This window comes from Hemiscyllium ocellatum, chromosome 3 (assembly GCF_020745735.1).
Source record: "Hemiscyllium ocellatum isolate sHemOce1 chromosome 3, sHemOce1.pat.X.cur, whole genome shotgun sequence".
Lineage (NCBI taxonomy): Eukaryota > Metazoa > Chordata > Chondrichthyes > Orectolobiformes > Hemiscylliidae > Hemiscyllium > Hemiscyllium ocellatum.
The window spans coordinates 107,717,936-107,741,318 of record NC_083403.1 but is presented as its reverse complement, the minus strand read 5'-3'; the positions used below and the strand labels follow the sequence as shown (position 1 = coordinate 107,741,318).

Here is a 23,383-nt window from a genome sequence, read left to right as displayed (position 1 = left end):
TTTTCCATGCTTTGCCAGACATATGGAAGTTCAGTGAGGTAAACAAGAAGAAAGCTCCCAACAAGAGGAAACTTGAATCATGTGATTGTTTCATGACCCAGTATCATGAAATCTCTGAGAGGTATTGCTTAAGTAAACCTGATAATTACAAATGGTTAACATGATGCAGAAAATAGGAGTCGAGACATAGCTTGGAGAGTTGAATGACTTAATTTGATCAGTAAAACTGAATATAATGGAGTTAGGTTTCTTGTAAAGTTCAGTTCAGTCATCTTATCGATATTTTCTTTGAAGATCCATATTTCTGCAGTATTTTTCTGTTAATCATCTCTATCCTCCATGCAGTACCTCCAACTGACTTCATCCCCACACAGTCATTTGCCCAACCCGCCCCCTCCCATACCCTAGTGAGTTCTCCACTCAGTTCCCTTACTCAGTTCTACCCACTTAGTAGGCAACCCCTCCCCTGCAACATAATTACTGTAACAACTACTTGTTGTTTACTGTTTCTCAGCTCATTTTATTTTTCTTAACTCTGACATTCTACATGAGCAGCATTATATATTTAAAGGTGTTCCATTTGTTCTGTCTTGACATGCTGTTGAAGAATAATCTCCCATGGGCAATTTTTTGAGGTTGTTCATTTCATTTCTTTTTGAACTAAACCCATTTAAAATGACAAAATCATAGAACCACAGAATTGTTACAGAGCAGTAGGAGGCTGTTTGGCCCATCGTGCCTGCCCTTGCTCTTGAATGACCAATGTGACTCAATACCTTTTCCCATAACCCTGAATATTGCACCTATTTAAATAGTCATCTAATGCCCTCTTGATTGCCTGACTTGAACCAGCCCCATTACACTTCCAGGTAGTGCATTCCAGACCTGAACACTCACTGTGTGAATGCATTTCTTCTTATATCACATTTGCTGCTTTTGCAAATTACCTTATGTCTACACCTGCCTGTTCTCCGATGTTTTTCTGTGAAAGAATAATTTCTCCCTATCTAGTCTGTCCAGCTCCCCCCTTTTCATTTTGAAAACTTTACCAAATATTCTCTGAGCATGTCCTTCTCCAAGGAAAACAATCCAAACTTCTCCAATCTAACTTCATACTTCGAGTTTCTCATTCATGGAATCATTTGCATAAACCATCTCTCCATTGCTTTCACATCTTCCTAAAGTGTGGCACCCAGAACAGTATGAAATCTAGGTACTGTCTTATAGAAGTTCAGCATAACCTCTTTGTTCCTATACTCTCAGCCTATATTAATAAAGCCTAGGATACTGTACATTTTATCAACCTGTTCATTCTGCCTCCCTCACCACCTTTAGTGAGATGTGCAATAATATGCCTGTCTTTCTGTTTTGTATGCCCTTTACGATAAGTGCTTTTTATTTCATACTGTATCTCAAAGTTCTTTCTTCCAAAATATATGACCTCCGACTTTTCCAGATTGAATTTCACCTGCTATTTATCTGCCCATCCCATTAACTTGTCAATGTCTTTTAGTTTCAAGCTGAACACCTCACTGTTTATAATGTTTGCATGTTTTGTATGGTTTGCAAACTTGAAAATTTATTCTTGCACACCAGGTTCTAGGTCATTAATATATCATCTTATGTACTTGACTGCTGTATCTTTGGCATCATTAAATTCCAAACCAAATCATTCAGCGATCATTGCCTCCTGGGTCTGCTTTGACTTCCATATCCTGTGTGTGGTTTGGGTCTTTTTCGGCTGTCAGGTCAAGATGAGCAATGCCTTTTGCAGATTTTGTAATGCATTGAGCCATGAAGCAATTACACAATCCATGTGACAATTCCACCAGGAACTTTCTCTGTGGCTCTCTCGATCTGCCAAAATGGAGTTTAATGCAGATAAATGCATTTTGGTAGGACAAATCAGGACAGGACTTAATGGTAGGTTCCTTGGGAATGTTGTTGAACAAAGACCTAGGGGTGCAAATGCATATTTTCTTTAAAGTGGCATCACAATTGCACAAGAGTGGTGAAAAAGGTGTTTAGCATGCTTGCCTTCATCAGTCAGAGCATTGAGTACATGGGCCGGAACATCATTTTACAGCGGTAAGGCCACATTTGGAGTACTGTGTACAGTTCTGGTCACCCTGCTATAGAAAGAATGTAATTAAACCGGAAGGGTGCAAAAAAGATTTACAAGGATGTTACCGAAACTGGAAGTTTTGAATTATCAGGAGAAGCTCAATAGGCTGGAATTTTCTCCCCTGGAATGTCAGAGGCTGAGGGGTTACAGTTTAGAGGTTTATAAAATCATGAGGGGCATAGATAAGATGAATAGCCATGGTTTTTTTTTCCCAGGCATAGGTTTAAGGTGAGAGGGGAAAAGATTTAAAAGTGACCTGAGGGGAAACTTTTTCACACAGAGGGTGGTACATATATAGAACGAGCTGGTAGAGGTGGATACAATTATACCATTAAAAGTAATTTTGACAGGTACATGGTCAGGAGAGGTTTAGATGTGTATGTGATAAACACAGGCAGATAGGACTAGTTTAGTTTAGGACACCTGCTTAACATGGATGAGTTTGGCTGAAGGGCCTATCTTGGTGACTCTATGACAGTGCATCTGGTGTTAGACAATGTTACAAAGAGTTTCCTTTAGACTTATAATTATTGATCAAGAGAACAACGGAAGAGTTTCTCCCTGCCTTACTGCAAATTGCTCTGTGTTTTCTTAGTGTATTTTAACTAGACTGAAACTTGTATTATAATAACATAGGAACAACATTCAAATTAACATTTACTATATTTTCACAGGAATCAGGAGATTGGAGAAAATGTGTTAGCTGTTTGCTTGGCTGTTCTTGTTGCCCTTCTTGGATTCAGTCTCCTTAACCAAGGGTTTTTCAAGGACCTTTCAGTCCTGCACTTCTGTCTGGTTATTGCAAGCTGTCAATATTCCTTGTTAAAAGTAAGTGTAAATATGTTATTGTTTTTAGTGTGAATGGCAATAATGTGTCACCATACTTGACTTGTTTTTTCTCCTGTTTCAGAGTGCTCAGCCTGATCCAGCATCACCTGTACACGTGAGTAATGATCTCCAGACTTGAAGGGCAAATATCTGAAATTCATCTCAATTGCATGATCTGATTGAAGGCCATTCCATGTGATTTTCACCCTTCCAGAATGGCAATCTTACTGTATTCCCACAACACCACCTGACGTCTCTTTGGTCTCAGCCACTTATCCTATTTCAGTTGATCATTTTCCAGCTGATGTAATGGCCCTACAGTCTCTGTTAGATAATGGCCGTTTACCCAACATGATGACTGAGGTAGACTTGCCAGGTCTAGGGTGGGGTTAACATTTTAGGTTAGATGTATTTTTACAGGCTTCCTTACCTGGTTATGTGCTTCCAACCAGTTCAGCCTCTCACTCCTAATTTAGCATTCGGTCTTCAGTGCCTCACTTCCAACACTATTGGAATTGTGCACCCAATATGTCCATCCTGTTTCCAGTCATTTGGAAGTGTATGGAATTGTTTGATTTTTTAATGTCAGTACTGACTTTCCATCATAGTTCTATTGCCAATAACCAATAGGTTCACAGTTTCTTTTTGAAAACTGCAATTTGTTTTAATCCTACATCCCCTCTCCAACCCTTGATTTTTCCCTTGGTTTTTAGCGTTTAGACACATTACATTTCAACTCCTGGGGACTGCAGTGCAATCATGGAGCACTGGCAACCCTCAATAGAGGTGATTGACTAGGCTGCATTTATTTCCCTTCCCACATTACTCTTAGTGATCCAGAACCAATCATGGAGATTAGAACTGGAGCCACATGGAGACTCTAATTAGATCTGGAGAACAAGTACCCTTTCCTGAAGGAAATTAATGAGCCAGGTGGGTTTTTGACAATAGTCTGAGAAATTTGATTTGCTATTACCTCACAAATTAACAGATTTACAGAATTCAGTTTCAAAACATGCTATGCTGGGGTTTGAACTCTCAATCTCTGAGTCCAGTGCCATTAATAATCGTCAAAATGCCTTGATTTAGACCACCACAATCTCGATTTTCCCTCTTCTCGTGCTGTCTTATGTCGTTAAATTTACATTGAGTAACTACATTGTACTGTGATCATCTTTAGTATTTTGGTAGTACAGTATATAGGATGGCAGGACATTTTAACTGAAAATGTTTGCCACATTGCTGTTTGCATTGTGTTGAAATCAGAGAGGAGAATAGAGAAATAAACCTTTGCTAGTGTTTTATAAGATTTGATTCCCTTCAGTATGGAAACAGGCCCTTCGTCCCAACAAGTCCACACTGACCCTCTGAAGAGTAACCCACCCAGACCTATTTCCCTACATTTGCACCTAACACTATGGGCAGTTTAGCATGGCCAATTCACCTAGTCTGCACACCTAGTGCTAACCACTGAGCCACCATGCCGGCCCATAGGGATGTGGAAGGGCTTATATTTTTGGAGCTGAGTGTGGTAGTAATTAAACTATACTATAACTATTCCTAATGTGATATATGCAGAGGTAGTTTTTTAATTTGAAGGAAAAAGAATAACAGGTTGGGGGTGTATATTGATAAAGGATTGCATAATGCACGGTGGCACAGTGGTTAGCACTGCTGCCTCACAGCGCCTGTAGACCCGGGTTCAATTCCCGACTCAGGCGACTGACTGTGTGGAGTTTGCACGTTCTCCCCGTGTCTGCGTGGGTTTCCTCCGGGTGCTCCGGTTTCCTCCCACAGTCCAAAGATGTGCGGGTCAGGTGAATTGGCCATGCTAAATTGCCCGTAGTGTTAGGTAAGGGGTAAATGTAGAGGTATGGGTGGGTTGCGCTTCGGCGGGTCGGTGTGGACTTGTTGGGCCGAAGGGCCTGTTTCCACACTGTAAGTCTAATCTAATCTAATCTAATAATAGGTAGGTGTAATTAAGGTGGAAGTATAATAGACAAGCATCTTCATCCAATTTATTGAAGTTCTTTGGGGAAGTAACATATGTTGTAGATAAAGGGCAACCAGTAAATGTACTCTACTCAGATTTTCAGAAGGCATTTGATAAGATGTCACATCAAAGATTATGGCAGAAATGAAAATTTATGGTGTAGTAGGTAGCGTATTGCCATGGACAGTAGATTTATACCTAACAGGATGCAGAGAAGAGACATAAATGTGTCATTTTCTACTTGAAAAGGTGCAGTAAGTGATGTGTCACAGAGATCGGTGTTGTGGCCTCAACCTTTTATAATCTATGTGAATGATTTGCATGAAGGGACCAAAGGTACGATAACTGAATTTGCTGGTGACATAAGGATAAGTAGGAAAGTCAGTTGTGAAGAAGATGTAGGTAGATCGAAAGGGATATGGATAGGTTAAATGAGTAGGCAAAGTTGTAGCAAATGGAGTATGATGTGGATAAATGTGAAATTGTTCATTTTGGCAGGAAAAATAAAAACGAGCATAATTATCTATCTTATGGAAGATTATAGAGCTGAAAGATGTTGAGCAATCTGGGTATTCTAGTGTATTAGAAGCAATTTAGAGATCATTTACTAGCCTAATATGGATAGATTGTCTGATGACAAAAGTTTGGACAAGGTGGGCTTGTATTGCTGGAGTTTGATAGAATAAGAGATGACTTGATTGAAACATACAATCTATCAAGATGCCTCAAGATTTTATGTCGAAGGGATGTTGGCTGTTGTGGAAGAATCTAGATTAAGGAGTCATTGTTTAAGCATAAACAGTCCCTCGTTTGTATGTTTATATAGTGGACAGAATTAAAATTAGGCTTTAATAACATGGAGTATACATTGTGCAGTTCTAAAAGAGGAATGTAAATGGCAGTGTTTATAATGGACAGGGATGTATAATGAGTGGGTGTGTAAAATAGGGGCATATAGCAATTGGATTTGTAACTGGCAGCACTGACAGGGATAACTGGTAAGACAGCATATGAGGGTAATAGAGCGGCTGTATATGGGATTGTATAATGGGAGGGCTATACAATGGAAGTGCTTGTATTATGGCACTAGATAGATAACTAGATGATCTGATCTTGGCAAAGTGGAAATCTACTCCATAATTTTAGAAAGGATTTTTTTAATGTATATTGTTTCAACTCTAAAGCTGTCATGATGTCCAAGGTTCCTGATGTTCCTAAACTGGACAGATAATTGTCAGTTCAGACCCCACAATGCAAAATTTTCACTGTGTAACAGTTGACGGAGGAATAAGAGGCCACAATAGAAGCTGGACTAATGGCTTGCGATCAACAACAACTTGCATTTATATACTATCTTTAACATTTTAAACAGATCTAAGATACTTCACAAGAGTGTTATCAAAATTTGGTATGAAGCCACAAAAAAAAACGCATCTTAAAATAAAGCTAAAAATGACACAAAACCAGGTTATAGTCCAACACGTTTATTTGGAAGCACTAACTTTTGGAGTGCTGCTCCTTTCTCCACAACCACCTGATGCAGGAGCAGCACTTCCAAATAAATCTGTTGGATTATAACCTGGTGTTGTGTGATTTTTAACTTTGTACACCCCAGCCCAACACCGGCATGTCCAAGTCATAAAAGTAAAGCAAGAGGTTGAGTAGCAGACAGGATTATGGAAGGAGTTCCAGAGCTGAGTGCCTTTGCAATGAAGGCCTGGCTACCAATGATGGAGCAATTAAAATCAAGAATGTCCAAGAGCCCAGATGATTGTGGATATCTTGGAGGAGAAGTAAGACCATGGAGCTGATTGAAAACAAGGATGTATCAATATTTTGCTGTATTGTGAACTCGTGTAGGTTAGCAAGATGATGGTTGAGGGATACAACTAGGATATCAGCAGTTTAGGTTTGGATGTTAAACCTATTTCAATATCACAGTGCAGAATGTTGTGTTCAGAACTGTTAAGAACAGCTCAGTATCTGCCTGAATGCATAAGATAGAATAACACCAGCAACAAGAGAAAGTTGGAAAAACTCCTATTCTTATAAATTTTGACCATTTCCATGTAGCAGCATTGCTTGTCACAATAGGCAATACATGTTCATTCAGAGAGACTATAGAATATAATAAGCATTGTCTCAACATCAGTATTTACAATATTGCAATATTGTATTGGACAGAGACATTGCTGTAAGCCACTGTAATCTTAGTAAGATAGAGAGTTTGTGAGATTCCTGCACTTCCTAAGGCAGCTTACTTAAAAATGATTAGATCAAGTGTGACATTTTTGCTTTGTAACAGACATTCTTACTGTCGCAACCTTTAAAAGAGACAAATTTCAGTAAAACCCTATTTGGTAAATCTTTTCAGCAATTGCTGACAGTCAGCAGCTGTTGGATCCTAGGATAGTGTTACTACAGTTTAATGTCCTTTATTTAGTTATTATCTGCCTCTGACATGGATCAGTGATCTTGCCTTTGAGTCAGAATACAGTGTGTGGGTTCAAGTCCCAATCCACAAACTTGACCACAAAATCTTGGCTGACTATACATTACAGAGGGAGTTCTGCACTGCAGGAAGTGTGATTTTTGGATGAGACGAGAAGGCAAAGCTTATCTAATCTCTAAGGTCAACGCAAAAAGTTCGATAACAATATTTTGAAGAAGCAGACAAAAGTTCACCTGGGTGTCTTGCTGGTCAATATTTATTCCTCCATTAAGTGCTTAAAAAACGGATTATTGCGGTTTTCGGGATCTTGCGATGTACATGTTGGCTACTATGTTTCCTATATTACATCTAATACTGACCATTTGTTTCGAAGCATGTCCTGCATTTGTGAAAAGGACTATTTTGTTTGGTAAGCATATTAAGAATTACAGAATAGAAGTGGTTTTGTTTTAATCAACCTGTTTAAAGATGTTAGTATGCACCTCTGGAGCAGGTGGAACTTGAACTCAGACTTCCTGGCCCAGAGCTTTGGACACTATGTTGCTCTGCCACAAGAGCCAAGATGGTTAGATGGAGTTAGTTGGAGATAAGCTTTCATCTAATTGAATGACAGAACTAGCTCAATGGCCTCTTGCTATTAATGTGTACTAGGCTCAAGGGGTTGAAGTGCATCTCCTATTATGCATAATTGACTTGAGAAGTTGATTGGCCTTCTCTCGCTCCTGTGTAACAGATTGATGAGTTTGATGGACATTCTCCTGTTCCTGTGTAACTGTGCTCAAAGTGCGGAATGGCCTTTCCTTTTCCTGTTTAATAGAATTGAGAAACTCATTGGCATTCCTCTGTTCCTTTGTGACAAGATTGAAAGGTTTTTGACCTCCTTCTGTCCATGTGTGACAGGTTAGAGGAATGGATAGCCTGCTGCTCAAGTTGAGAGGTTCAATGGTGTTTATTCATGTCTGACTATTCAATTTTGAGGGGCTGAATGCCCTATTTCAGTTTGGATGTTACAGGATGCAGAGATGTCATGCTATCTTAGTAAGTAAAAGTTGAATTATAACTAAGCAGGTCCTGGTTTGGTCTCTGATCCAAACTGATCTTAGATATGGAGATGTTGGATATACTACACTAGTCTCAGTGTACCTGATGACATGGATAACTGCTTCTACTATTTTGACTGTATCTGGATTCAAGAACAACAAAGCATTCCACTGTGCAACTTAAAACAAGCACATGAATCAAAGTGGAGAAATGAAATGAGCTGAGATTGTTGACCTGGAGAGGAGAAGATTAAGGGAATCTCATAGAGATCTTCAAAATGTTGAGAGGCATTGACAAGAGAGAACTGGAAATTGTTTCAAGTGATATGTGGGTCATAAGCAAAGGGCACAGATTTAAAATAATTGACTAAGGAATTAGGGAGAGATGAGAATTTATTTCTAACATGGTGAATTAGAACATAGAAAAGTATAGCACAGAACAGGCCCTTCAGCCCACGATGTTGTGCCGCAGATTTTTCTTAATCTAAAATAAAATAACCTAACCTACATACCCTTCAATTCACTGCTGTCCGTGTGCATGTCCAGCACTCGCTTAAATGTTCCTAATGACTCTGCTTCCATCACCACTGCTGGCACTGCATTCCATGCATTCACAACTCTGTGAAAAGAACCTACCTCTGACATCTCCTCTATACCTTCCACCTAATATCTTAAAACTATGACCCCTCATGCCAGTCAATCCTGCCCTGGGAAAAAGTCTCTGGCTATTGTCTCTATTCATGCCTCTCATTACCTTGTATACCTCGATCAGGTCACCTCTCTTTCTCCTTCTCTCCAGAGAGAAAGGTCCGAGCTTAGTCAACTTCTTTTCATAAGACAAGCCCTCAAATCCAGGCAGCATCCTGATAAACCTTCTTTGCACCCTCTCCAAAGCCTCCACATCTTTCCTATAATAGGGAACCAGAACTGGACACAATATTCCAAGTGTGGTCTCACCAGGGTCTTGTAGAGCTGCAGCAAAACCTTGCAGCTCTTAAACATGATCCTGTGTTAATGAAAGCCAAAACACCATATGCTTTCTTAACAACCCTATCCACTTGGGTGGCCACTTTGAGGGATCTAAGCAGTTGAACACCAAGTGTTCCTCCACACTATCAAGAATCCTGTCTTTAATCCTATATTCATCATTCAAATTTGACCTTCCAAAATGCATCACTTTGCATTTATCCAGGTTGAACTCCAGCTGCCATTTCTCAACCCAGCTCTGCATCCTGTCTATGTTGTGCTGCAGCCTGTAATAGCCCTCGATACTATCAACAGCACCTCTAACCTTTGTGTCATCGGCAAATTTACTAATCCAACCCTCAACCTCCTCATCCAAGTCATTTATAAAACTACAAAGCGCAGAGGCCCAAGAGCAGAGCCCAGCTGGACACCCCTCACCACTGACCTCCAGGCAGGATATTGCCATCTATAACTACTCTCTGCCTTCTGTCAGCCATTCAATTCTGAATCCAGACAGCCAAATTTCCCTGTATCCCATACCTCCTGACTTTATGAATGAACCTACTTTGGGGAATCTTAATAAGTGCCTTGCTGAAGTCCATATACACTACATCCACTGCTCGGCCTTCGTTGACCTGTCTCGTTACCTCCTCCAAAGAAATTAATAAGATTTGTGAGGCATGACCTGCCCCTCACAAAGCCATGCTGACTGCCTTTAATCATACTATGCTTTTCCAAATAGTCATAAATCCTATCCTTCAGAATTCTTTCCAAAACCTTGCTGACCACAGACATAAGATTGATGGTGTGTAATTGCCAGGGATTTCCCTATTTTTCTTCTTGAAAAGAGGAACAACATTTGCCTCCCTCCAATCCTCTGGTACGACTCCCATGGAGAGTGAGGAAACAAAGATCTTTGCCAGTGGCTTAGCAAACTCCTTTCTCACTTCCTGGAGCAACCTGGGATAAATCTGGTCTGGCTCTGGGGAATTATTAATCTTAATGTTTGCCAAAATTTCCAGCACATCAACTTCATCAATCTTGATCTGTTCAAGCCTGTATCCCAGCTCCTCAAAGTTCTCATTCAGAACAAGGTCCCTTTCCTTAGTGAAAACTGAAGCAAAAAACTCATTTAAGGTTTCCTCTATCTGCTGAGACTCCACACACAAGTTCCCTACGCCAACCCTGACCGGCCCTACTTCTTCCTGATCATTCTTTTATTCCTCACGCATGAGTAAAATGCCTTTGGGTTCTCCCTAATCCTTCCTGCCAAACCTTTTTCGTGCCCCTCCTGGCTCTCCTCAGTCCATTTCTGAGCTCCTTTCTAGTAAGCCTGTAATCCTCTAAAGCCGTGCTAGATCTTTGCTTCCTCCGCCTTACATAAGCTGCCTGCTTCCTTTTGACGAGAAGCTCCTCTGTTCTCATCATCCAAGGCTCCTTAATCTTACCCCTTCTTGCCTGTCTCAGAGGAACAAATTTGTGCGTCACTCAGAACCACTGCTCCTTAAACAGTCTCCACATGTCAGTTGTACCCTTTCTGTGTAACAATTGCTCCCAATTTGTACTTCCTAACTCCTGTCTGATAGCATCATAACTTCTTTTTTTCCCAATTAAATATCTTCTCTTAGTCACTGCTCCATTCCCTCTCCAAGAGGATGGTAAATGTGACACAGTTCTGGTTACTGTCACCGAAGTGTTCTCCCACCGCAAGGTCTAATGCCTGTCCTGGCTCATTGACGAGCACCAAATCCAAAATGGCCTTTCCCCTCGTTGGCCTATCTACGTCCTGTGTAAGAAATCTTCCTGAAAACCCCTGACAAAAACTGCTCCATTCAAACCATTTGCACTAAAGAGGTTTCAGTAAATATTAGGAAAGTTGAAGTCACCCATAACAACAACCCTGCTACACCTGCGTTTTTCCAAAATCTGCCAGCATATGAGTTTTTCAAACTCCCTACTGTTATTAGATGGTCTGTAGAAAACCCCCAATGAGGTGGCTGCTCCCTTGCTGTTCCTAACTTCCACCCATACTGACTCAGTAGTTAAACCTTTCTCAACAACCTTCGTTTCTGTAGCTATGATGCACTCTCTAATTAGTAATGCTACACTCCCTCCTCTCTTTCCACCCTCCTTGTTCTTTTTAAACATTCTAAACCCTGTAACATCTAGCAACTATTTCTGTCCCTGTGAAACCCACATCTCCGTTATGGCCACAGCATCATAGTCCCAAGTACTGGTCCATGCTCTAAGTTCAGCACTCTTATTTCTGACACTTCTTGCGTTAAAGCAGACAACACTTTAACCGATCCCTTTGTTTCATCATGTGAAAGGTCTAACTGATAGATTCACTACATTCTGTCACCGCCCCTGAATTGCTATAATCCGAAATATATTTCCCAAAAGGCGGCAAGAAACATATGTAATAGTAACTTACAAAAAAGAATTTGGTAAATTCTTGAAGTAGGGGACACTGCTGGACTATAGAAAAGGTTGGGATTAATTGAACAACTCCTCCAAGGAGTTAACATGGACCCAACAAGCTTTATCAAAAATAACAAAGAACAATACAACACTGGAACAGGCCCTTTGGCCTTCCAAGCCTGCACCAACATATTTTGCCCTTCTGTATTAAAACTGTCTTCACTTCATATTCAGGTATTCATCCAAGTGCTTCTTGAATGCTATTATTGTGTCTGCTTCCATCACCACCTCTGGCAATATGTACCAGGCACTCACCACCCTTTGTGTGAAAAATGTGCCTCGCATATCTCTTTTAGATTTCCCCCCTTGCATCTTGAACCTGTGTCTCCTAGTAATTGACCCCTCCACCCTGGGAAAAAAGCCTCATATTTTCCACTCTCGCCATGCCATTTACAAGCTTATAAACATTTTTCAGGTTGCCCTTCAACCCCCTGCATTCCAGTGAAAACAAATCCAGTTGATCTAATCTTTCTTCATAGCTAAAATCCTCCATACCAGGCAACATCCCGGTAAACCTTTTATGTAACCTCTCCAAAGCATCCACATCCTTCTGGTAGTGTGATGACCAGAACTGTGTGCAATATTCCAAGCATAGCCGAACTGAAGTTCTATAAAGCTGTACATCACTTGTCTATCCTTATATTCAGTGCGCCTTCCAATGAAGGTAAGCATGCCATAGGCCTTTATTTTACCTACCTTATCTACCTTTGCCACTACCTTCAGTGATCTGTGGACCTGTGCACCCAGACGTCTCTGCATATCAATACTCCAAAGGGTTTTGACATTCGCTGTATAATTCCCACTTGTACTTGACCTTCCAAAATGCATCTGCTTACATTTGTCCGATTAAACTCCATCTGCCATTTTTCTGCCTATGCCTCCAACTGATCTGTATTCTGCTGTATCCTCTGGCAATCATCCTCACTATCTACAACTCCACCAATCTTTGTATCATCTGCAAACTTACTAATTAGACCAACTACATTTTCCTCCAAGTCATTTATGTAGATCACAAACAGCAGAGTTCCAATACTGATCACTGTAGACCACCACAAGTTACAGCCCTCCATTCTGAAGAGCATCCTTCCAATGCTAATCTCTGCCTCCTATTAATAAACCAATGCTGTATCCATCTTGCCAGCTCACTCGCTAATGTGTGACTTCACCTTTTGTGCCAATTTGGCATGATGGACCTTGTGAAAGGCTTTACTGAAGTCCATATTGACAACATCAATTGCTTTTTCTTCATCATACATCTTCATCACCTCCTCAAAAAGCTCAATCAAGTTAGTGAAGCACCAATCTCCCCCGCACAAAACCGTGCTTTTATCACTAATCAATCCATTTGCTTCTAAATAGTTTGACCATAAGAGATAACAGCAGAAATTAGACCATTCAGCCCATCAAGTCTGTTCCACCATTCAATCATGACTGATAAGTTTCTGAACCCCATAATCATTGATCCCCTTGATACTCAAAAACCTACCTTAAATGTACTTATATTTATCGGTCTGAAATATGCTCAATAATCTGGCCTACACAGCCTTCTGTGGCAATGAATTCCATAGATTCACCACTCTCTGACTGAAGAAGTCTCTCCTTATCTCCGTTCTAAAAGGTCTTCCCTTTACTCTAAGACTGTTTCCTCGGGTCCTCCTCTCTCCTGCCAATGGAAACATCTTCTCAACATCTACTCTGTCCAGGCCATTCAGTGTTCTGCATGCTCAATTAGATCTCCCCTCATCCTTCTAAACTCTATCGAGTATACACCCAAAGTCCTCAAACGTTCCTCATATGTTAAACTTTTCATTTCTGGGACCATTTTTGTGAACCTCCTCTGAACACTCTCCAGGGCTGTTACATCCTTCCTGAGATATGGGGCCCAAAACTGCGCACAATATTCCAAATGTGGACTGACAAGAGCCTTATGGAGCCTCAGAAGTGCATCCCTTGCATTTGCCTTTTTAACTACTGACTCAACCTGCAAGTTTACCTTGAGAAAATCCTGGACTAGAACTCCCAAGTCTCTTTGCACTTCAGACTTCTGAATTTTCTCCCCATTTAGAAAATAGTCCATCCCTCTATTCTTCCTACCAAAGTGCATGACCTCACACTTTCCCACATTGTATTCCATTTTGCCATTCTTGGCCCACTCTCCTGACCTGTCCAAATCCTTCTATAGCCTCCCTGCCTCCTCAATGCTACCTGCCCCCTACCTCTCTTTGTATTATCCTCAAAGCTAGTCAGAATGCCCTCAGTTCCTTCATCTAGATAGTTAATGTATAAAGTGAAAAGTGGTGGTCCCAACACTGAGCCTTGTGGAACACCACTTATCATTGGCTGCTATCTTGAGAAGGACCCTTTTATCCCCAATCTCTGCTTTCTGCCAGACAGCTGAGCTTCTATCCATGGCAGCACCTTGCCTCTAATACCATGGGCCCTTACCTTACTCAGCCTCCTGTGTGGCACTTTGTCAAAGGCCTTCTTGAAGTCCAGATAGATAACATCCATTGGCTGTCCTTGGTCTAACCTGTTCATTACTTCCTCAAAGAACTCTAGCAGATTTGTCAGGCATGACCTCCCCTTGATGAAACCATGCTGACTTTGCCCTATTTTACCATGCACTTCCAATTATTTAGAAATTTCATCCTTCGCAATGGATTCCAGGATCTTACCCATGACCAAGGTTAGGCTAATTGGTTTATAATTTTCTGTTTTTTGCTGTACTCCCTTTTTAAACAGAGTGATTTTCCAGATCTCTGGGACCCTTCCTGATTCTAGGGATTCCTGAAAGATCACCACTAATACCAGCACTTTCTCTTCAGCTTAGAACTCTGGGGTGTAGTCCATCTGGTCCTGGTGATTTATCCACCTTCAGGCCATTCAGTTTTTCTAGCACCTTCTCCTTGGTGATGGCCACCATATTCAGCTCTGCCTCCTGAATTTTTGAGATATTACTCGTGTCTTCCATCATAAAGACTGACGCAAAGTTCTTCAACCATTTCCTTGTTTCCCACTGCTATCTCGTCAGCATCATTTTCCAACAGTCCAATGTCCATTTTTGCTTGTCTTTTGCTTCTTATGTATCTAAAGAAACTTTTACTGTTCTCTTTATATTACTAGCTAGCTTACCCTCATATTTAATCTTCTTCCTCCTTATTTCATTTTTTTGTTGCCCTCTGTTGGTCTTTGTAAGCTTCCCAATCCTCTGGTATCCCACTGCCCTTTGCCACATTACATGCTTTCTCTTTTGCTTTTATGCTATCCCTGACTTCTCTCATCAACCTTAGTTGCCTCATCTTTCCTGTCCAATGCTGCTTTTTCCTTGGGATGAATCTCTGCTGTGTCTCCTGAATTACTCCCAGAAACTCCTGCCATTGATGTTGTACTGTCTTTTCTGCTAGGCTCCTCTCCCAATCAATTCTACCCAGCTCCTCCCTCATGCTTCTATAGTTGCCTTTATTCAGCTGTCATACTGTTACCTCTGATTCTATCTTCTCCCCCTCAAACTGCAGAGTAAATTCAACATATTATGATCACTGTCCCCTAAGGGTTTAGATTAGATTACTTACAGTATGGAAACAGGCCCTTCGGCCCAACAAGTCCACACCGACCCGCCGAAGCGCAACCCACCCATACCCCTACATTTACCCCTTACCTAACACTACGGGCAATTTAGCTTGGCCAATTCACCTGACCCGCACATCTTTGTGACTGTGGGAGGAAACCGGAGCACCCGGAGGAAACCCACGCAGACACGGGGAGAATGTGCAAACTCCACACAGTCAGTCGCCTGAGGCGGGAATTGAACCCAGGTCCCTGGCGCTGTGAGGCAGCAGTGCTAACCACTGTGCCACCGTGCCGCCCCTTTTAAAGCTCTGTCTACAGCCCTAGTTATGCGATTTGCTAGGAATATGTTCCCAGCACAGTTCAGATGAAGACAGTCCCATTGGAATAGGCCCCTTCTTCCCCAGTACTGGTGCCAATGCCCCATGTATTCAAACCCGTTTGTCCCACATCAATCTTTGAGTCAAGTGTTTACCAACTTAATCTTATTGACCCTTTGCCAATTAGCCCGTGGCTCACTAGTAATCCAGAGATTATTACCTTTTTGGTTCTGCCTTTTAATTTACCTCCTTGCTGTTTAGATTAGATTTAGATTAGATTAGACTTACAGTGTGGAAACAGGCCCTTTGGCCCAACAAGTCCACACCGACCCGCCGAAGCGCAACCCACCCATACCCCTACATTTACCCCTTACCTAACACCACGGGCAATTTAGCTTGGCCAATTCACCTGACCCGCACATCTTTGGACTGTGGGAGGAAACCGGAGCACCCGGAGGAAACCCACGCAGACACGGGGAGAACGTGCAAACTCCACACAGTCAGTCGCCTGAGTCGGGAATTGAACCCGGGTCTACAGGCGCTGTGAGGCAGCAGTGCTAACCACTGTGCCACCGTGCCGCCCATACGCCCTTCGCAGAACTTCTACTCTAGTTTTATCTATGTCATTGGTATCTACGTGGACTACGACCACTGGACTTTTACCTCCCTCTTCAAGTTCCTCTGTAGCCCAGATGTGATATCCAGAACCTGAGCACAAGGCAGACAATGCAATCTTCAGGACTCTTACTGGTCACAGAGAACAGTATCTATGCATCTAACTATACTATCTCCAATTACAACAACATTCCTCTTCTCTCCTCCCACTTAAATGGCTCCCTGCGTCAAGGTGCTACAGTCCCCATTACCATCCACACAGGTAGCAAAACTCTTGAACCTGTTGGACAAGGACAGGGGCTCAGGCTCCTGCAACTCTACCCCCAGAATCCCTCCACCTGCCTCACTCACAGCCAAACTCTCCTGTCCCTGACCACTGGCTGAATTCGAGTTAGTTAGTCTAAAGGGTGTGACCGTCTCCTGGTAACTCTTCCCCCTCCCTGATGTGTCACAATATTTGATGCTCAGACTCCAGCTCATCAGCTCTGAGCTGGAGTTCTTCCAGCAACCAACATTTATTACAAACATGGTCACTGGGAACTACAATGTGATCCAGCAGCAACCACATCATGCAGAAACAACACATCACCTGACCCCCCCCCCCCACCCCCCACCCCTCCACCCCCCAGCCTTGTTTTATTTTAATTAATTTTGAATTATTACTTATAGATCTTGTCCCTGAGAATCTTTTCCAATAATTTTCCTACCACTGATGTGTGGCTCTCAGGCCTGTAATTTCCTGGATTATCCCTGCTACCCTTTTTAAACAATGGGACAACATTAGCTATTCTCCATTAGCTATTTTGGACCTCACCTGTGGCCAAAGATGATACAAAAATATCTGTCAATGCTGCAGCAATTTGTTCTCTTGTCACCTTCAATATTCTGGGATAGATCCTGTCAGGGCCCAGGGAATAATCCATCTTAATACTTCTTGAGACACACAAGACTTCTTTTTAATCGCAACCTGACTTAGAAATGTGACATTTCCTTTCCTGAGATAATTCTCCACTAATTCCTTCTCTTTGGTGAATACTGATATAAAGTATTCATTTAAGTTCTCACCTACCTCTTCTGGATCCACACATACATTCTTTTCTGAGTCCTTGAGTGGCCAACCCTTTCCCTGGCTATCCTCTTGCTTTTTATATATGTATTAAAAAAAACCTTGGGATTCTCCTTAATCCTGTTTGCTAATAACTTTTCATAACCCTTTTTAGCCCTTCTAAATCCTTTCTTAAGTTCTTTCCTAATTTCCTTACACACTTCAAGGGCTTTGTTAGTTCCCATCTTCCTCGATCTTATGTATGCTTCCTTTTCCTTTTTGACCAAAGTTGTATCGCCCCTGGTCAACATTAAAAAAATTCAAAGGTTCACATAACTTACCATGCCTATCATTCATTTTCACGGGAATGTACTGCTCCTGAACTCTTATCGACTCTTCAAACATTTTAAATACCTTTTTCAAATTTTCCCTTAATGTTCTCTACTTAAGATAAAAGAAATCAGCTTCTTCAGTCTTTCCATAAAATTATCCCTGTTATTGTTCTAATAATTCTTTCTTCATCCTCTCCAAGGCTTTGACATCCTTAATGTGGAATGTCCAGAATTGAATATAATATTTATGCAATGAGTGCTTTATATAGGTTTTGCCTAATTTACTTGTTTGCGTACTCTCCTTTTGTGTTAATAAAGTCCCTACACATGCATACATTTATAACGGACTTTATTTTTTATCTGTGTTTCTTCCAGGGTCACAACAGAATTGTTGCATACAGTAGATCTATTTATTTTTCAATCTGCTGTAGCCTTGTGTGGGTTTTCGATCTTGGGAGTAAGTCCACTCAACTTCCAATTTCTACTCTGTACGGAATCAGATTAATATCTCCAGAAAACTTTGCTCTTGCCAGAGATTTTATTATTGGTGAGTCAATGCACATAGTTGCCAGTTAGTCATTAAATATGTGGTTGTCATGCTCACTGTGGTAATCATAAAAAGCTCTGGTCTCTGCTCACATTTTCATTGATTAACTGCATGCAAATATATTGCTTCAACCTTGGGGGACAAAGAAAGACTTGCATTTATGTAATATATTTCCTCCCTTCAAACATCCCAAAATGTTGTACAGCTAATTACATACTGTTTTGAAGTGCGGGGACTTATGCAACGTCAGAAACGGGGAAACCTGTCTGGGCACAGGAAGCTTCAACAAATTGAGCGTATAATCAGCAAATAATCTGTTAGTTGAGAGGCAAATTAGCTAGGACACCAGGAAGAGCACTACTAAATTCTTTGAATAATGGTTGTGAGACCTCTTATCTGTATCTGAGAGGTAGTCAGGTTAATGCCTGATTTTAAAGATGATACTTCCAGCAGTGCAGCACACCCTTAGTACTTTGTTACTGTATAGAGTCTTTATTTGGGCTCAAGTTTCTTCAGCGAACCTTGACGCTATAGTTGTCTAATGTAGAAGCAAGGCACAGGACTCTAATCTAATTCAGATTGCTCAGATCATAGATTTTTATGTTGCAGAAGGAGGCCATATGTCCCATTGTGTTCACAATGGTCAACAAACATATGACTTCATGAATCCCATGTTCTAGCTTTTGAACCATTGCCCTTGAGACTCTGGCAAAGTAAGTCTCAAGTCCCAGCATCTCTTTGAGATGAAGCCTGGTGTTGATTGGGTTGGAAGACTGTTATTTTGAATTCTTAATTCTCTATTTTTCTAATTTACTACTGGACTTTATTTTCTAAATTTTCCTTAAGAATTTATACTTAAGAATCTGCACCTCGAAACCTTGGTATGACATTGTAAATGGCAACTTGTAAACTTTCACTGTACTCATGTAGGTATATGTGACAATAAGGTTAATTCTGATTCTAAGTATTGGTTAATGTTACAAGAGTTTTTGGTTCAACAGCTCTTTCAGCCAGTAAGATCCAGATTCCTACCACCCTCTGAGTGAAAAATATTCTCCTCAACTCTCTGCTTACCTTAAATCTATGCCCCCAAATATTGACCTCACTATAATGGAAAAATGCCTAGCTGCTGTATTTGTGCATGTCACAATCTTATTCTATCAGGTCCTATCTCAACCTTGGCTGCTCTAAAACGAAATCCTAGTTTATCCAATAGTTCTCATGAGTCCTCACAGTTCTGACCCGTCAGCCAAATCGCATGCTTGTAAATCTCCTCTGCACCTTCTCTATTGCAATAACCTCCTTCCTGTAATGTAGTGACCAGAACTGCACAGCGCTCTGGTTGTGGCTAACCAGCATTTTATACAATTCCATGCTCTTACATTCAATACCTGCACTGTTGTTTTCAAGGATTTGTAGATATGCACACCAAGATTCCTTTGATCTTCAGTTCTTTACAGAGTCCTGCCATTCATAGTGTAATTCCTTGCTTTATTAGTCCTCCCAAGTGTATTACCTCACACTTTTCCAGATTGAGTTCCATTTGCCACTGCTCTGCCCAGCTGACCAGTCTGTTGACATCTCCTTGCAGCTTATGGCTACCTCCCTCACTATTTACTACTCTGCCAATTTTTGTGGCATCCTGAATCTCTCAATCATACCTTTCAGTCTAACTGATTAATGTACAGAAAGGACCCCTGTGGGGTTCTAAACCTTGCAGAACCCCACTGGATAAAGACTTACAGTCACAGAAATATCCCTCAACTATTACCCTCTGCTTCCCTACTCTGTCAGTTTTGGATCCAATGTGCCACTTGGCCTTCTATCTTAGCATATGATAGGATCTATGTACAGCACGTCAAATGAATTACATGCATCAAAACACCTGGCCACCTTCTGAGAAAAAAATTCCAGTTTTTTAACGCAACCTTTCTTTAAAGAATCCATACTGACTATCCCTGATTAACCTGCAATCTTCTTCCTGACCTCTCCGCCCCCACCCCACTCCGGCCTATCACCCTCACCTTGACCTCCTTCCACCTATCGCATTTCCAACGCCCCTCCCCCAAGTCCCTCCTCCCTACCTTTTATCTTAGCCTGCTGGACACACTTTCCTCTTTCCTGAAGAAGGGCTTATGCCCGAAACGACGATACTCCTGTTCCTTGGATGCTGCCTGACCTGCTGCGCTTTTCCAGCAACACATCTTCAGCTTTTATCCCTGATTAATCCTTGTCTCTCCAAGTGTAGATATATTTCTGTCCCTCAGAATTCTCTCTAGTAACTTCTCCACCACTGAGGTTAGATTTTGAGATTATTAAAATCCAGTACAGAAAGAATATGGGGGAAATGCCAAGATGCAGCTATAGATGTCTCAGACAATAATTCACCAGACATGCCTAAAAGGGAGAAATATGCTATTATTGGGAACTAGTGCCTGTCATTCTTTATTCATTGCCATGAGCTATATGTATCATTGCTGCCAATTCTATATATGTAATTATGTTGCATTTACAGTTATCTGTACCTTTAGGTAAGAGGAGAATCTGATGTCATTTTGAGTCTTCACATAAACTAGATAATATTTTTAAACAGTTATGTGATGTATCAGATTAAGAGTTTCATTTTTGTTGTGAACTCAGTAATATTGCCATCTAATGTAAGCAGAGTCAGGATTCACAGATGCACATGAAAAATATTTTTCTCGAAGAGATTAAGAATTTTGCTTCCTTTGCCAGAAAAGATATGAACTGACATCCTTTAGGGAAGTGTAGAGAGGTGTTTGTGCCTGGAGTCGACAGAAATTATGCACAGAAAATGTAGCCAAACCAGATTAAGTATCTTGTCCAGAATTTCATTTTTGTGTGTTTCGAGTAATTTTCAGAGATTGTGGTGTGGATCTGAATATATTGTTGCAAAAGTGTCAGCATCTGCTCTTGGTGACAATAAGTTTCAGGTCATTGAAATATTTTTTCTATTCATTCACAGGATGTGCGCGCCACTAACTTAATCAGCATTTATTGCCCATCCCTAATTGCTCTTGAGAAGATGTTGGTGAGCTGCCCTTTTGAATCTCTGCAGTCCACGCAGTATAGGTACACCCACAATGCAATTAGAGATGGAGTTTGGCCCAAAATTTGATCTAGAGACAGTAAAGCAATGATGATGTAGTTCTGAGTTATGATGGTGAATGACTTGAGGGGTTTCTTTCAAGTGGTGGTGTTCCCATGTATCTGTTACCCTTGTCCATCTGTGTGGTAGAAGTTGCAGTTTTGGAAGGTATTGTCCAAGAAGAATTGATGTGGTAAATCTTATTTACAAATTATATATACTATTGCCACTGTGCATCAGTGGTGGAAGGAGCAATTGTTAAAGATATTAGATGGGGCGCCAATCAAGTGGGTTATTTATTCTGGATTGTCTAGAGCATTAATTGTTTTTGGAGCTGCATTCATCCAGACAAGTGAGGAATATTCTATCACATTGTGACATGTAGATTATGGGCAGTCACTGGAGAGACAGGAGATGAGTTATTTGCTATGGAACTTCCAGCCTTTCACCTGTTCATGTCGCCACATATTACTGGTTTGCTTCAATTTCTGGTCAGCGTTAACCCTCAGGATGTGATAGTGGAGAATTCAGCAATGGTTGTGCAGTTGAATGTCAATGCGTGATGATTGGATTCGCTCCAAATGCGAATGAACATTGCCTGGCATTTGTGTGGTACAAATGTTATTTGTTTCTTATCAGCCCAAACCTGAATATTGTCTGAATACAAGTTGCTTCAGTATCCATTTGATTGTGCTGTTGACAATACCTTCCATCTTTTGCTGATGTTTGAGAGTAGATTGTTCTACCTCAATGTTACAAGGTAGAAGTTGGGGATAATATATAAAAGAAACTTATCTGGAAAATGTATGGTTGCCAGAGATTCATAGGCTCTCTCATTAAAGAGTGATGACTGATGGTGAGTTTAACCTGAGGCGAGGGGTGAGGTTGATGAGGTGGATCCTTTATGATAACTTCAGCGGGTGCATATCTCTAAAGGCTATTGATGAAACACACCTAAGTAATGCATACTGTTTTGATTTCCTTATTTTATGAGACTTATATTTGCATGAGAGAAAACTTAAAGCAGATTCACTAGGTTGATTCTTGAGTTGAAAGGTTTGCCTTATGATGAAAGATTGAACAAGCTGTACCTATACTCTTTGGAGTTTAGAAGAATGAAAGATGATCTTATTGACTCACATGAGATTCTGGAGTGAGGGGGAGTGAATTGACACAGCTGATTCAGAAAAGATGTTTCCACTCATGTGTGAATCTAGAATTAGGGGGCACAGTTTCAAATTAACGGGTCTGGTTTATAAGCTATAAATGAGGATGAATTTCTTCTCTCAGAAGATTGTTAATCTTTGAAATGTACTACCCGAGAGAGAGAACTATCACCGAATATATTTAAGGCCAAGTTAGACAGATTTTTGACTTACAAAGGAGCTAAAAGGTATTTGGGGATAGGTATGGAAAGTGGAATTCAAGCCACAATCGGATCAGCCATGATTATATTGAATGGTAGAGCAAGCTTGCTGGACTGAACAGCTGCTCCTGCTCCAATTTTTTAATGGTGCAGCAGTTCCTTGGTACTGCCCTTCCAGTACTGCAGTATTTCTACAGTACTTCCCCTCTGACAGTACATATTCCCTTAGTTTTTCATAGAACAGTGAAGCAAAACTTGTTGATACTCCCTGTGCTTTCTGTCCCTGATGCCTTGTTGCATCCTCTATTATCCATACCATGTCCACTATTCTGCTGCCCTCACTGTGACTTCTATTGCCATTATTCCTACTTGTCCTTTATTCTCCATAATATCCCATAATACAGCTATGGCTTGGATGGGTTAGAGAAAATTCTTGATGTTTATTCCCTACATCCTAATAGCTCAGCTCAAGTTCTCAGTTCTTAACTGTAGAGAGGATGATCTCACATGATTGCAATTCGTTTTACCTGTCTGTCTTCCTCTAAAGGCTTTACAAATTATGCATTAACTTTTCTCCCGGTGAACATACAATAATAA

At 41.0% G+C, this 23,383-nt stretch overlaps 1 protein-coding gene across 1 annotated transcript in view; it reads left to right on the top strand.

Moving 5' to 3' along the window:
* The window catches only part of LOC132835855 (pecanex-like protein 1), a 276,852-nt gene that overhangs the window by 97,851 nt on the left and 155,618 nt on the right, over window positions 1-23,383 (top strand). The window contains exons 12-14 of the mRNA XM_060854954.1: window positions 2,800-2,953; window positions 3,036-3,068; window positions 18,140-18,311. Coding sequence (XP_060710937.1) covers window positions 2,800-2,953; window positions 3,036-3,068; window positions 18,140-18,311 — 359 coding nt within the window. The remainder of the gene's footprint in view (window positions 1-2,799; window positions 2,954-3,035; window positions 3,069-18,139; window positions 18,312-23,383) is intronic.